Source organism: Etheostoma cragini, chromosome 17 (assembly GCF_013103735.1).
Source record: "Etheostoma cragini isolate CJK2018 chromosome 17, CSU_Ecrag_1.0, whole genome shotgun sequence".
NCBI lineage: Eukaryota > Metazoa > Chordata > Actinopteri > Perciformes > Percidae > Etheostoma > Etheostoma cragini.
In genome coordinates this window covers 4498600-4513258 of record NC_048423.1, presented here as the reverse complement: position 1 = coordinate 4513258, position 14659 = coordinate 4498600, and the positions used below count along the sequence as shown (strand labels likewise).

General features: G+C 40.2%; 1 protein-coding gene across 1 annotated transcript in view; it reads right to left on the bottom strand.

Annotated features, from left to right (window-relative positions):
* The window catches only part of kcnq5a (potassium voltage-gated channel, KQT-like subfamily, member 5a), a 91214-nt gene extending 78156 nt beyond the window's left edge, over window positions 1-13058 (bottom strand). The window contains exon 1 of the mRNA XM_034898470.1: window positions 12226-13058. Within this exon, the coding sequence (XP_034754361.1) occupies window positions 12226-12605 (380 nt within the window). The 5' untranslated portion in view covers window positions 12606-13058. The remainder of the gene's footprint in view (window positions 1-12225) is intronic.
* Window positions 13059-14659: the final 1601 nt, after the last annotated feature.

The window sequence follows — 14659 nt, the reverse complement described above, 5'->3', positions numbered from 1 at the left end:
CCACTGTCGTATAGCAATCCCCAAAAAATTTAATGTAAATGTACTGTAATGCATGCGTGTGTATTTTGGGCCTGTGTGTGTGTACAGTAGCCTAATGTGTAAATCAACAACAGAGGGAAAAAATAAAATGTCCCCTTGAGGTTTGATACACTAAACTAAACTCTGTACATACTCATGAGTCGTCAGTGAGAATGCATTTTAAAATGGTTGGTAAATGAAGCAGTGAGAAATAAATGTAAAATTGTGTGTTGTAGACCACACAATAGCGCAGGCTTGCAAAAGTGTGAGCTCTATTAAGTGTAAACACCTATCTACAGTATATTGACCACAAAGAAGGTGTATATAGCATGAGGCGCACACATGATCACAGGTTAACTCATTTTGTGCTTTTTACACAGTAAAATCCGATGTCTATTCAGTGTCTCTTTAGTCTTTACCCACAACGTTCCACTTTCCGGGATTGCTTCGTTGCCGAGGGAAAAAACGGTCACTCTTTTCAGCTGGATGTCCGGTACTTTCCACTTTCTTTGTGTTGGAAATTTTAAACTCTTGTTGATTAATTAGCACTATGGTTAACTGATCCTCAGATCTCTGCAGGGTAAATTCAGACAGCTATCTAGACTATCTGTCCAATCCGAGTTTTCTTTTGCACGACTAAAACAACTGTATGTACATATACACACGTTCCACCAAAATGAAACCACCTAAGACGACTGTGATTGATTTAAAGAAATTCCAATAAACTAGAGCACCATCCCGGAATGGTGTGTGGACAAACCAGACCCTCCTCCGCAGCACTGTGGAGGAAAGTCTGGCAAAGCGAGACTACTGCACGGTGCTGGAGTTCAGCAATAGGATGCTTCATCATTAGCGACAGTCAAACAAACCAATGATCCCATTGATCTCAAAGCAGGGGACAATAAAGATCCCCCACTCAGTAAACAAAGAGGAAAAGATGATGAACAGCACTCATACTGCTCAGGGGATATGTTCTGGCTCCTGATAGCTTTTAATAAAAAATGAAAAAACTTAGCTTGCCTCAGTTCCATTAAACTCTTGCACATAAGCCCTTCACTCAGAGCACTTCAAGGGGCAGCAACGGACTGACGCCTCCACAACAAAACAGACATATTTTAGAGCAATAAAGGAACATTGATTCACAACAGATCGGCAACACATAGAGAAGAAGTGGGAGAAATTTTAATCTTTAAATCAAACTGACGTGAAAAAATGCTGTGGGCAAAACTGTCAGGTGACTAACTGCTTTAAAAGCATCTTCTCTATATGTCAATTGTCTGTAAAAACACCATAAGAAGCTGTTCTGTTGGAGAGATGTATGTAAACTACTGGTAAGAGCTGAACGATTACTCAAGCCTGACTTCTGCCTTCAGAGAAAGGCTCCAGCTGTTAAATAAAAGCCAACTCACATGCCTTCCCACATTAGCTCCATATTACAGTTTTCTTTCTAATTGCTAAAATAGAATTTTGCAAACTATGCTGGTTTTATCAAAAAACTTAACACCAATCACAAAACCACACACCCTAACTACAAAATATCTCTTATATGCTGCACAATTAAGCACTTCAACCAAAACTACATATAGCATTATCAAAATCAAACTTTTGCACCAAATGGCACACACTCGATTCATCTTTCCAGATTCTGTCTAACCAACTACTCAATGTTGGGCATAACGAAAAGCACTCTCATCTTTACTATGCTTTGCCATAATACGAAAATAGTTAAAATTGTAGAAATTTCTTCAGATTGTTCACATGCACAGATTTATTTACAGATACACACACGCTGTTAAAAAAAAAAAAAAAAAAAAATGTTTTAACAAGTCAGTGGAACATATGCACAGCATATTTACATTGAACTGAACAAAAATAGGCTCACAAAAAATGGTAAACTGAAAATTGCAGAAAAATATATAGAAAATAAAAGTGGTAAAATAATTAGGTTGCATCTTCTTTGTTGTAATAAACTAAAGTGCTCACTTGTGGTCTTTTCATAGTGCATTAACCATTGACGTGTTTGGCCAGGTGGCACACATATTGGCCAATTAGCTCACATGGTGTCATTTTGAATGGCAGGGTTTTAAAATGACAAACGTGTGACTTTACGTCAGATTGTTGTGTCTTATGCAGGGTGTGTGTTCAGTGCAAAATGTGTGTAAAGCAATAAATGTGTTTAGACATTTGGAAACTTGAGAAGAGGTTTTTATCTTTGTGTGTCAGTTTAAATAATTGTGCTATGCATGTCATTTTAGTGTGTTAGCAATTGGAAATAAAACTGTAACAAGACAGAGAAAGGAAATGAAATGGGAACATGAAGAATACAACCTTATTTTGTAAAAATTTTGCTGTTGCCCTGTTACACACTTCCTTTCCTCTCAATTGTGTCCCTCCTCCCTCCATCTCTTCTTCTCTGCTGTCTCAGGCAGGTTGGATATCAATGCTGAGCTGGTTACGTTATACTCTAGGCAAAATAGGCAATTTGCATGAAAGCCACACTACAGTAAGTACGCCTATGTTTATGCCTAAAGCATTGTCAAGGATGGTTGTACTCTCTGAAGATTAATATATACATAAATATTCAAATCAGTTATTCTACACAATGTGAAAAAACCTTTATCATTGATATTGCTTATTTGATCAATTTGTATGTACTTTGTATATACTTTGTATGTGCTTCTTGCAATTTTTTATTGGTATCTTCATGGTGGAATGCACCTTTTGTCAGTAACTTTGGATAAAAGCGTGAGCTAAAACGATGTAATGTCATCAAAACATCAGTTTATTGGATGTGGCAGAAAAGAAAAATCCTTGTTTGATTTATGAGGGAAAGGTGAACTAGGGTGTTGCTTCACACATTTATTATTCATATCCATTTTACTGATATAGGACTATTAAGGATTATTAAGCATTTTCAGGAAAGGAATAATGGGAGAATAGGGCCTAAAGTCCTGCAAATTGATCAGTGTGTGTGTGTGTGTGTGTGTGTGTGTGTGTGTGTGTGTGTGTGTGTGTGTGTGTGTGTAACTGCAAATATTAAGTCGATGTTTGAGATAGGTTTTCTGTCGTTTGTTTGGTGCGTGTGTCTCGGGTCAGGTCACAGGTGATACTCAATCAGCAGAGACGTGTCTGTAAACTCGTGGTAATAAAATATTTAAGACTGCATCAGCGTTTAATGTTGATGTTTGTTTACGCCATATTACGTCAGAGGGTTTAATTTTGAGGTTCGAAAAGTGCATCATTGAAGCGTAGGCCTCCTCAAGTGTAATATTTTGATTATACAACAACGAGTACCAACAAAATAAGTGATCAATCTGTATTCATGTTATGGAGCAACTTGCTCTTAAAATAAAATAAAAAACAGAGAGGATTTCTGGTCCCTCCCTGTAAACCAGCCAGTTTGAGCTATAGCTTGTTGACCGTGGGATTTATCAAACTGAATAAATCCCGCCCGCACATATAAACACAACACTGCTGGAACTGCAACCGGCGGATCACTGCAGACCTGGGCAGCTTGGAGCTCTGGGCACTGCGACCCCAGAGGAAAGACACACAGCGTTCATCGGCACTTTGCCATGACACCGAACCAACTAAATATCTCTTTAACTTTCATGTTCATATAATGCATGTCGTATGGGCTGTCTAAGTCCAAGTGTATGTAACCCTTTGGTTAAAGCTATAATACAATGATCAACATTGGAGTCACTTAGGCATTCACATATCATCACATCCTTGTGCTCATGCGTTGCACAATTATTTCACTTTAGATAAATCAGTCAATTTTGTTAAATTAGTCAATAATTAGTCTAGAAAATGTCAAAACGTACTAATTACAAGGTGATGTGTTGAAATTGCTAGTTTTCTTTGACCAACAGTTCAAATCCCAAATGATAAACCAATACAAATACAATTTTATAAAACAAAAAAAGCTGGAACCATTAACTGTTGTTTGATAAATGAATTCAGTTAAATGTCAGGGTGTGTTTTCACTTCCAGCACTTCCAGCAGTGTAGATTAATATCACTACTTAGAAAGCAAATCAGCCTTCTAGCTGTAATTACATTTCACTCTCCCTCCCTTCAGCTCCTTTCCCAACCAACCACTCTCTCTCTTACTCTCAATGCATATGTCAACTCTCAACATTTCTCCAATTTCAACAGGCATGACTAGTGAAGTTCCCTGATCTGTCCACAGGTGAAAACATTCTTAAAAAAGCAAACACCTGTTCGAACGGTATTCTGTCTCATTGTGTCTAAGAAACTTGTCAGCCTGAATATCAATGTTTCACATGGAAAAGTGTCGGGCTGAGTTGGTTTGTACGTTTTTACTACGACATGTCAGTGTGTGTGTGAGTACGTGCGTGCGTGCGTGTGTGTGTGTGTGTAAAGTAAGTGCAAATGTGCATTCCTGTGTCTTAATATGGGTGCATGTGTATGAAGGATGTGTGACTGTGTGATTTGGAGTTATACTCTCGTTTAGAGAGCTGACAGGCTAACATCCGAGGTGCGTGTGGCGGGGCAGGGGAGGCTGTAGTGACGCACACCCAGCAGAGGTACACTCTGTGTAGACAGGAGGACAGAGGAGCTCAGCCTGTCTCAATCCATCAGCGCTGGAGTCTGCACAGCAAACTGGCACCTTCCCTGATGTACGAGAGGGCTGCCGGATGACTAATGAGCAGACACACACCGATGCTGACACACACTGATGCTGACAGAAACACACACACACGGAGAAAAAGATACACCGTGTAAAGCTGCATACTTATACAGTTATACACTGGAAGAAAAGCCTGTGCAGTGCTTGTGATTGTGATATACCAATACTGAGCATACACAACCGGTAATTCTGACCACCAAAAATACAGTATATACACATTAATTCTCACACAAACACTTAAAGTCTTTCTCTCTCATTAACACACTCATCGAAATGCAAGTGTGGGCTCTAAAAGATGCAAACTCTTGCTCTTTCCCTCTCAAAACCTTCAACACACACACACACACACACACACACACACAAACACACACACACACACTTCCTGTGTGACCTCGGATGTCATAGTATATTTGTCACTGCAGTACCTTCTCACCAGTGAGCTCTGGTTCTCTGATGAAACCGACAAGCTGTTCTGATCGTTTATCAAGTCTCTCCACTCTGACGAAGGCTAATTAGCTCATTTCTTTTTGCACATTTGAAAGTGTACCTCACACAGGAATGTTGAGGAGAACTTGTAGTGGGTGTATTGAAACCGGATGCTCATGGGGCATCGTTGTATTCTAAGCGTTCCTGGTGAACTGGAAAGACACTAAACTAAAGACAAATACAGTGCGTTTTGTATGACTTAAAGAGGAGAAAAGGGATTTTCTGATGAACCATGGTGTGTTAGGAGTGATGCATTAATGATGCATTAATCATCAGTTTGAATGCTAAATTATACTCCCTCCTCCCCGAAAATTGTCTCAAGAGCTGGGGATTTAAGGATGCTATTGGAATGTCATTGAATGCAACTTTCAAAAACACTTTCAAAACATTCCCTGCTCTTAACTGCATTACCACATCATTATAACACAACTATAATGTCCACTCTGATGGATTACCTATCTCATGAGTCATCTTGTAGATCAGACACCCAAAAAGATGTAATGGGAACATAATTCCTACAGGTGAGGTTTTTTTTTCCCCAATTACTACTTCCTACAGCCGCTTTGGGGTCTAACTCCTAAATATGTGCTTTGACTTTATCTTTGAGGAAGAGAAAAATGTTTACTATGCAAACATCCTGGCATTGACGTGATCGTAACCAAGTGCACTTGCATTTCTTATAGAATTATCATTGCGTGTTTGCATATCTTGCACACAGAGCTGCCTGTGAAATTCTTCTGTGTGGATATGAGTATAAGTGCAGTTTTCTTCGTTTAAAATAAGGGTAGACAACTTTTCCATCCCAAGCATATGGAATGTACCAACTTTGAGATTATGCCTTTATTTTCCTGTTCAACAAATCTTGAATCCCTCTGTTCTCATCTTCACCTCACCTTTTCACCCTCACTCACTCTTTTTTTGTGCGCGTTTTCATCTTATCTTGCATCCTCTACATCCCTCCATCTGTTTTGCCCTGAATGCCATTGTGCCGACTGGTGACTTGGACACACAAATTCACACTGTGTCTGTGCTTTGTCACTCTCTCCAGTAAAGACATAAAATAAAACACACATTACCTTTAATAGGGTACCCACTCTGTGCCTATTCGTGCAAAGACCGGAACTTATCATGACAGTATTTACACAATACACACAAAATACACACACATATACACACACACACACACACACACACACACACACACACACACACTTAGCATTTTCCATTGGGTGCCTGCCAACAGTCTCGTCCCTACCTGAAAGTAACGCGGAACCTAAACACAGGGACTCTTCTATGTGCTCAGGTGTCTTGTATGTCACGATGTTCTCAGGAAACATAGTGCAGTCTCTTCAGGAAGCCTTTGATGTTCTGTGCATTTTACATTTTATTTTGGAATAAATTAACCTGTTGTTTCAACAATATGCTAGTGTGACAGCCTTTTTTTAGTGTTCCAGATGCTTGTAAAGAGCAAGTACTTCATTGGATGTAGGGTTGGGTATGGGTACTCAATATATTTTGACCAAAATTAACCCAGTACCAAGTAGTATTTAAACTTTCAGTCAAGCGATAACTGCATTTGATCCTTTTGTTTAACCAAGATCTAGAAAGAAATGTTTATTTGTATGGTTTTGCTTGCAGCCACTTTAATGCAACTTGGCCCACTATTGTAGAAGCTAGTAATGGAGTGGTGGTGGCATTTAACGCAAATTAATTCTTCCAATTATATGATGGGTATCAATGAATCAGAAAAAAACAGCACCGTGAGTCAATGAACAGGGAAACTGACTGTGTAGTTCACACGTATGTAAAAACGGCAGGACAGTCAAGTACTATATGCTAAAATCAATTGAACAGGGGAAGATCACATTGTCGGTAGCCTACCAGTTACAAACATGCTTGGTAGTGAGAGAAAATAACAACACAGTAACATCTTGCAGATCCGGTGTTTTTGCTGAGCTGGACCAGAGAACATATACGATCAAAACAGATCGGTGATGCTGATCTGCCGTTATTATTCTCCATGATGATAGCTGTAGATGAGTGTAACCGCGTTGTGTTTTTATGTGGACCGACTGCCTTTGCAACGTGGTAACTTAAAAGGCGATCTGGCCTTGTGTGCTCTGATTAATTTGGCATGCAGTTAGTTTTAATGAAAACTTAACTCCTGGCTTTTTTGCAAGATGTAAGTAATGAGTATAACAGGTGAATTAGTGAATTAAAAGTGAGTTTTCTTTAAGTGCTGTGTGTTAGATAGAGCCTTTTTAAAGTATCCTAGTAGCCTAGTGTTAAATTCAAATGGGAGAAGGAATTTTGGCCTGGTGTTATCACCATAGATATCGATTATGTGCTATAGATAAGATGTTGAGATGCTAAGATGAATTCTTTTTAAAACCAGCTGCCAGATCCCACTTTAACCCAATGTGTATTACACAAACAAGTCAAATCTTTTTTTAACTGGTTTCATCATGACTTAAAAGGGCTTCATTAACACAATCAGTGTAATCAAAGCCTTTTGACAAGACAGCAGACGTACAGTCCTGCAGTTCCTTGGTGAACATTGTTGACCAATCAAACAACCACTCAACTTATCAGTCACAGCACTGTGACATGACACACTCCCCAGTTATTATTCACACAACCACAAGAGGACACTTAGAAAATTAGACAGTTCAAAGCATTTGATAAAGACAGTCTCTACTGTAATACCCAATCCTCATCAGTGAGAGCTACGTGGCTGTTAATATATAACTAAAGTGACATACCCTTTAAAGAGCCGATTGAAGCTGAAAATGAATGCACCACAGATGCTGAGCAAACCTGTGTTTGGACTGAGGTTGACAAAGAGCGTATCAGCCTTGTGGCAAGTAGTCAGGCTGGGTTGATGTGCTACCTGTCGATGGACCAGAATGGCCCAGGGATCAATGACTGACGCACCCAAACCTGTGCGCGCAAATCAATCAATTAGCTGTGCACGACTGCTCTTTTTTTATCTACACACTCTTCACACAGTTACACACACACACACACACACACACACACAAACAAATTATGTGTTGAATACACGTTACTAACCACTTTCCCTATGCAGAAACATTAGGAACAAACACATACCAACCTTAGGGCATGGACAAGTGTCATGTCATACTTGCATGAAACACAAAAACAGTTGAGCAAATAGATACATTGGATGAAACATTGCTCTCGTACACACAATAACACGGAAAGGAATCATCTTCTGAGTATAGCACATAATGGAGACTGTGGCTGGAACCCATTTTAGCAAATGTGATTAGGCCAACACACGCCATCTCATTAAGAGATTGAATCTTAATGCCAGCAGTTTTTTAGTGTGGGAGCACTATTTGGCAAGAGGAAAGCCCAGATGCTTATCCTGATGACTTATGACTTATCCTGCAGCCCATCAGCAGCACACCAGTGATTCCTATAGTAAACAGAGTAATATACATACATTGATTTCAAATATATAGTAAATGCCCATTCATACACATGCACTGTCAAGCTGTTTTCTGACACGTTTGCACAGCATGGTTTCACAAACACACGAACGCACAATGCAGCATATGTTTCTACAAAACCGCTTACTAATTAAAGGATCAAAAGGAAAATCCTCTTTTATAAATCATGTACTTTCTTTTGTTTGTGGGTGTTTTTGTCCATCTCCTACCACGTGTGAATGTGTGTGTGTGTAGCCATGTGACTGTTTGTATTTGTGGCCATAACACATTAGTCTACAACTGTGATCTAAACAAACATATGAATGTGTTTGTGTCTTTTTGCATGTCTGTGTATTTCAGTTTGCTTTGTCGTCTGCGTATATCTATATGTGCAATTGTGCAAGCCACTGCACAAGCATGTGTGGTGTATATGTGTGGTAACTCCTCCCTGCCACCTTGCATTAACACACACCGTAGTGACTGATGGGGAGTGACCACAATAGAAATCCATTTACTTAAATGCCATGTGACAAACTGAAATAACTGCAATAACAAGGAATGTGCTATGAATGAATGTGCAATGAATGTGCAATAACTATGAAGGAATAACATGATGTCTGCATTAGTACAAACAGATAATATAATAGCCAGCCATAAGATTAATTATTTCACCGGAAAGTATGTAAATGTAAGTGAAACATACTCTTCTGTGGTTAGCAACGCAATCCTCTCTCATATTAAAGTACCTACATTGTCTGTAAAAGACATCAAGTCTGAAATTTGAGTCTAGATCAAGATCATTCAGACTTAAACAATGTGTCCTCCAAACCCTTCTAGTCAAGATGCCGTAAATTCACTGTGACTGTTGAAAATATCCTATGGTCTCTCCAGCTTCAATTTCCCGGCTTTCCTAGATCAAGATGAATTTTGGGGTAATTAGGTCATTTTCAAAGTAATCTCTTGCTTCTTTTTGGGGCCATAAAATTGTTCCGATATGGTGAAATCCATTCAAAAGAGAAAACCACTTTTTTTTGGAGATGGAATAATCCAGCATTCATTGCTGATTGGGAGTTCAATCTTCTGGTGCTGTATTTATCATTACAGACACTGGATCTGTGTACACACACACACACACAGGCTATTCAGTTATTTGCAGAGTTAGTTAGCATCACAGCGTAAAATATGCATGTAAATCAAACTGCACTGAAATATAGTTATGTGTACAGTATGATTTTCCATATACTATTCTATTCTCTTTATGCATCAAAGCACAAAAAAATCACACTCACGCTTTCTGTAAATCTGCTTGCAATGTGATATTATTTTCCTAATCGGACAGAGGTTTTCTTTAATCACTCATACATTTTATTTAAGGCTGTGGTTGTGAGCAGATGTAACAACTTAACCCCTGCGACCTCAGCTGTCCCGCCTGAGCAAATAAAAACGTCAACATCCGGCTTTGCAGACCCTCCTCTGACAGCTCCACTTCATCCTTCTCCTTCCAACGAGACTGTTAGAAGTTGAAACAGGAAGGGATGTGGTGTTTCATCACTACAGCCATGCAGTGATTGGAGGGCATGCTGGTGCATGGGTGAAAGAGAGAGTGCATATGCATATGTTGTGTATATATATCCTGTATACACAGATAGATAAGCAGACCGTGAGTATAAGTGAGCTTAAGCGTGTATTCTTTCGGGATAACCACAGCTGTGTTAATGCAGAGCCTGCTCTTTCCTGTTAAAATCTTCCAAATGTTTATATTAATTAATTTAATCACAAAAAACAAAGACACTTTACACTCTTCAGTTTGAAAATGTTCCTCTGAAACATTCTCTGCCACACAGGATATGATAAATGATGCATTGCATACATTGCCAGGGGTTTCAAATAAACAAAAAAGCAAAAGTTAACATGCGCATTGACAGTTTCTACCGCTGAGCAGACAGAAAAGCACGTCTTACGGAAACGCAAACTTCATCAAGTCACAGCACCGCCAACACTGTTTGATGGACAGGTGATGTATTGGACGTGCAGCGCAGAAACAGCACAGCAAAAAGAAAAGGATCTTGCAGATTACCAGTGTATATGACCAAGCAGCTATCTCACCACAACCAAGGTAACAACTGGTGTGGATTAATAAAGTTTACAGTAAGCGTGTGTCATGTTGACAAGTACCCTTGGGACACAGAGTCAGGCAAAAGAACAAATCCTATTAGCTAGACAGACATGGAAAGAGACCAGCAAAGCTCAGCCCAAATGTTAGCAATAATCTGCAATCTCAAGCTCAATATTTACAGTATTTTTGTTTTGAAAGGATAATTAAAATCAGAAATTTTGGCTATGAAGAAGCAATTTCCCACCAGAGGAAGCAACTGTGGTCAGCTGAACGCTGTTTTGAATTTAAGAAATGAAACATGTCAGCTTTAAAAGTATCCCTCCAGGACTTTTCCCAGAGCCACTCTCCGTCCAAACCAGTGGTGGAAGACTCAACATCACGCACGGGAGTAGCAGTTAATAATACATTCACCCTTTTCAGTTGACAGCGTGGTGACCTTTTCTAAGAGCCCCAAATCTGTTGGAGCTTCCAGTGTTACGTAAAGATCAGCAAGAGATTGGGTCTAATAATGTACTCTGTCTGATCTATGGATTCTCTATGCAGGTCTTTTGCAATTAGGTCTCCATTATTAAAAAGGTGTGCATTATAAATTGCTAAATATCTTTACCTACCAGCACACACACCCGTAGACCATGTTTAAAGTCATTAAATTCTAACTGTTTCCAGTACTGTGGTTGCACACTGAGGCTGGAGGAACAGCCAATCCCATTTAAAAGAAATCCTGCACTGACATACAGTGATGTATCGATAAACCAATCATCAAAAACAGTTAGGATCAAAAAAAGATCTTTCCCTGTCAGAAAGTGTGTTTCTATTCATATTCTTTCCATGCATGGGGGTGAAGAGAGATTAATTGGCATATGTGAGAGAGAAAAGGGAATATAATACATTGTGAATGAGTGATTGATTCCACAAAAACTTTAACTTTAGAGCTGCAAAGATTAATAGATTAATCAGTTAACTAATAATTAATCGTAAACTATTTTAAAAACCAAATCAATAAGTCCCGACTGCAGCTTCTGAAATGTGAATGTAAACTAAATATACTTGAGTTGTACACAAAATAAGACATTTGAGGACGTCATCTTGAGCTTTGGGAAGCACTGATTTTCTGACATTTAATAGATCAAACAACCCATCAATAAATGGAGAAAATATCGACAATGAAAATCATCGTCAGTCGCAGCTCTAATCAACTTTTTTCTTGGAAATCACATCTGCATACAAGTGCATCATAATACCATGACGTGGTTGCACCATGACCCCAGCTGGTCATTATCATCAGGTGAACAGGCAATATGAAAACTTAAATCTGTTTTATTGCTCCTTAAATGAAATTTTTGTTATTTGTTATACTTTATTTCCTTTACACTCGGCCTTTGAATGTAGGAACCTGGTAGGCTATTGAATTGCAAAGAACGATCAGAAGAAAAAAAGATTTGAAGTAGTTGTAAAGCTCTCTGTGTTACAGTGATTACAAATGAAAGTACTCACACAAAAGCGTGGTAGATGAAAGCCCATCCCCTCGGTCTCTCCAACACGTTGTAGAGGCAATTCTGGAACCGCCGGTAGCGCGCGTTCCTGCGGCCGCTCTGCGCGCTGTAGATCAGCGGCTTCCCCAACAGGCTGAGCCGGGCACCCTGCTTCCTCTCTGATCCCACAGCACCTGCCGAGGAGGGAGACAGGAGACCGTCACCGACCCGCACCGCGTTGTTCATCGTCCTCGGCCCAGACTCCACATCTTTCAGTGCGTAGCCCTGCGTCCGGTGTTCTGTTGGTGTCTTCAGCCAGAGCCCAGCGCCGCTGCTCTCATCGCCGGTGTGACTTCGCGGCATGGCATCACCAGCGCGGTGCGCTGGGGAACCGGCAGACATTCATATGTAGCCAAGAGCTCTTGCGCTGGGTGTTTTGACTACTTTGGCTTTCACTAGACACGAAATAGCAGTGGCAGAAAAGTTTAACTTCTATAATGCACTCATCTTGTCATCCTGTGGCCGTGTGAGCAGATTCCCAGTCCGGTTTGGACACGTTGACCATCTACGCAAGGCTGGAGAAGAGTGGGGTTATGAAGGAGTGGATCCATAGAGACATTTGGCAGGGGGAGGGCTCTCCCACCCTCCCGTTCTCCCCCAATTCACTCTCACTCACCGTCTTGCTTCTTTCTGTCAAAGTGTGTGTAGCCTGCCTCTGCTGCCCAATGATCTCTATTAGCCTACTTATCGGACAGTGAAGTGCGCATCACAGCCAGCAGTACCAGAACCACTGCGTTAGTAGGCTATGTGTACTCGACATATAAGTTGCGGCTATATCTATGATTTTCTATTTGAATATTACAATATATGTTAATTGAGAAACGTCAAAGACACCATGACACCGATGGACATGCACCGATGACGCAGGATTAACACAGGCGAGGACATTGACCGATGATAGGCCAACACACTGCATTCATCTGTCATTGATGCTTAGGAAACACTCAACAGAAATGAAGTAGTCTATTTTCTTTTGCATTTATTTCCGAGGTCAGATTTGAGGAGGGAACTGCATGGGCATGGCTACTGATAACTGAAAATGTCATGAAACGGTTTTTATACGATGTGTTCCCCTAACTAAAACTTATCACTAAATTGGTTGAAGATTAAACACCACGGTGAGTTAAATGTAATTGTGCTGTATTTATATAGCGCTTTTCCAGTCTTAACAACTGCTCAAAGCGCTTTTACATCTACAGGAAACATTCACCATTCACACACACTCATACACTGTGGCTAGGGCTGCCGTACAAGGTGCCACCTGCTCATCAGATAAACATTCACACACATTCAAACTCCGATGCGCAGCACCGGGGGCTGCAACTCGGGGTTCAGTGTCTTGCCCAGGGACACTTCGACAATGACTGCAGGGGCGGGGAACGAACCACCAACCTTCCAAATGTCAGGCAACCGCTCTACCACTGAGCCACAGCCGCCCCTCCCCGAGGTCAGTTCATGTTCCGAGAATCGAACTGGATCGGCTTCTGCAGCAGAGACGCTGATGTTAGTTCGGTGTCAAACTAGGCCTACTGGAACAGTAGCCTACAGACTTTCTGATTATGACAGCTGCGTCCCTGAGTTTTTTCTACTGGCAGACCATGAGCCATGGAGAGGATGGTTTACTTTTTCTTTTTTTGTGGCTGTGTCTTTCCAACCTAAATAGGCTATAAACCTACAACTGAAAAGGAAGGCATGGAAGCAGCCTTAAGGGTGATATCAGTTCAATTCATCTGGCATTCATACGCTAAGAAAACACTTGTCAGTCAACACACTGAGGAATAAAAAATTAAAACTGGCTATCATTCCCATTTTTCCCGCTTCGTTTCTCTGTTTCTATCCATAACTAGTTTTTTCAGAAAGTTAACTTGTTAATCTTTTCCCACTTTGATTTCATCCACCCAAAGCTCGTGGTGACATCATCGTCATCACGTGCACTTTACCACTTTTCAAAAGCAAGCACATAGGCCTACTGAATTTTCTTTTTTAATGTTATGGGTTTTTTCCTTCCTTTTCCTTCCTGCTGTAATCAAAGCTTGACCTCTAGTGGTCAAACACCGGCATTACAGGAGTATGAAACAACATGTCCAGGAATGTGGTTTAGGACATCTGGATTTATCATCTTTGGTTGAACTTTAATTTTTTTGAAAAACAAATATATAGTATCAGTTTATTATACCATTCTATATGATTATATTGATGACCAATAGGAAATTCCTATAGTATTCTTGGAGACAACAGCCATTGTGTCACACATATTGTTTCCTCCCTGGCCTACTGTTACCCGAGCAACATACACAGGTTAGCTAATTTAGGCTAATGGCCCGAGTCAGGTAAAAATGTAGCAAAGTCAAAAAAACTGACTCTTAAAAATTGTGTTGTAACACTAGCTAGCCTAA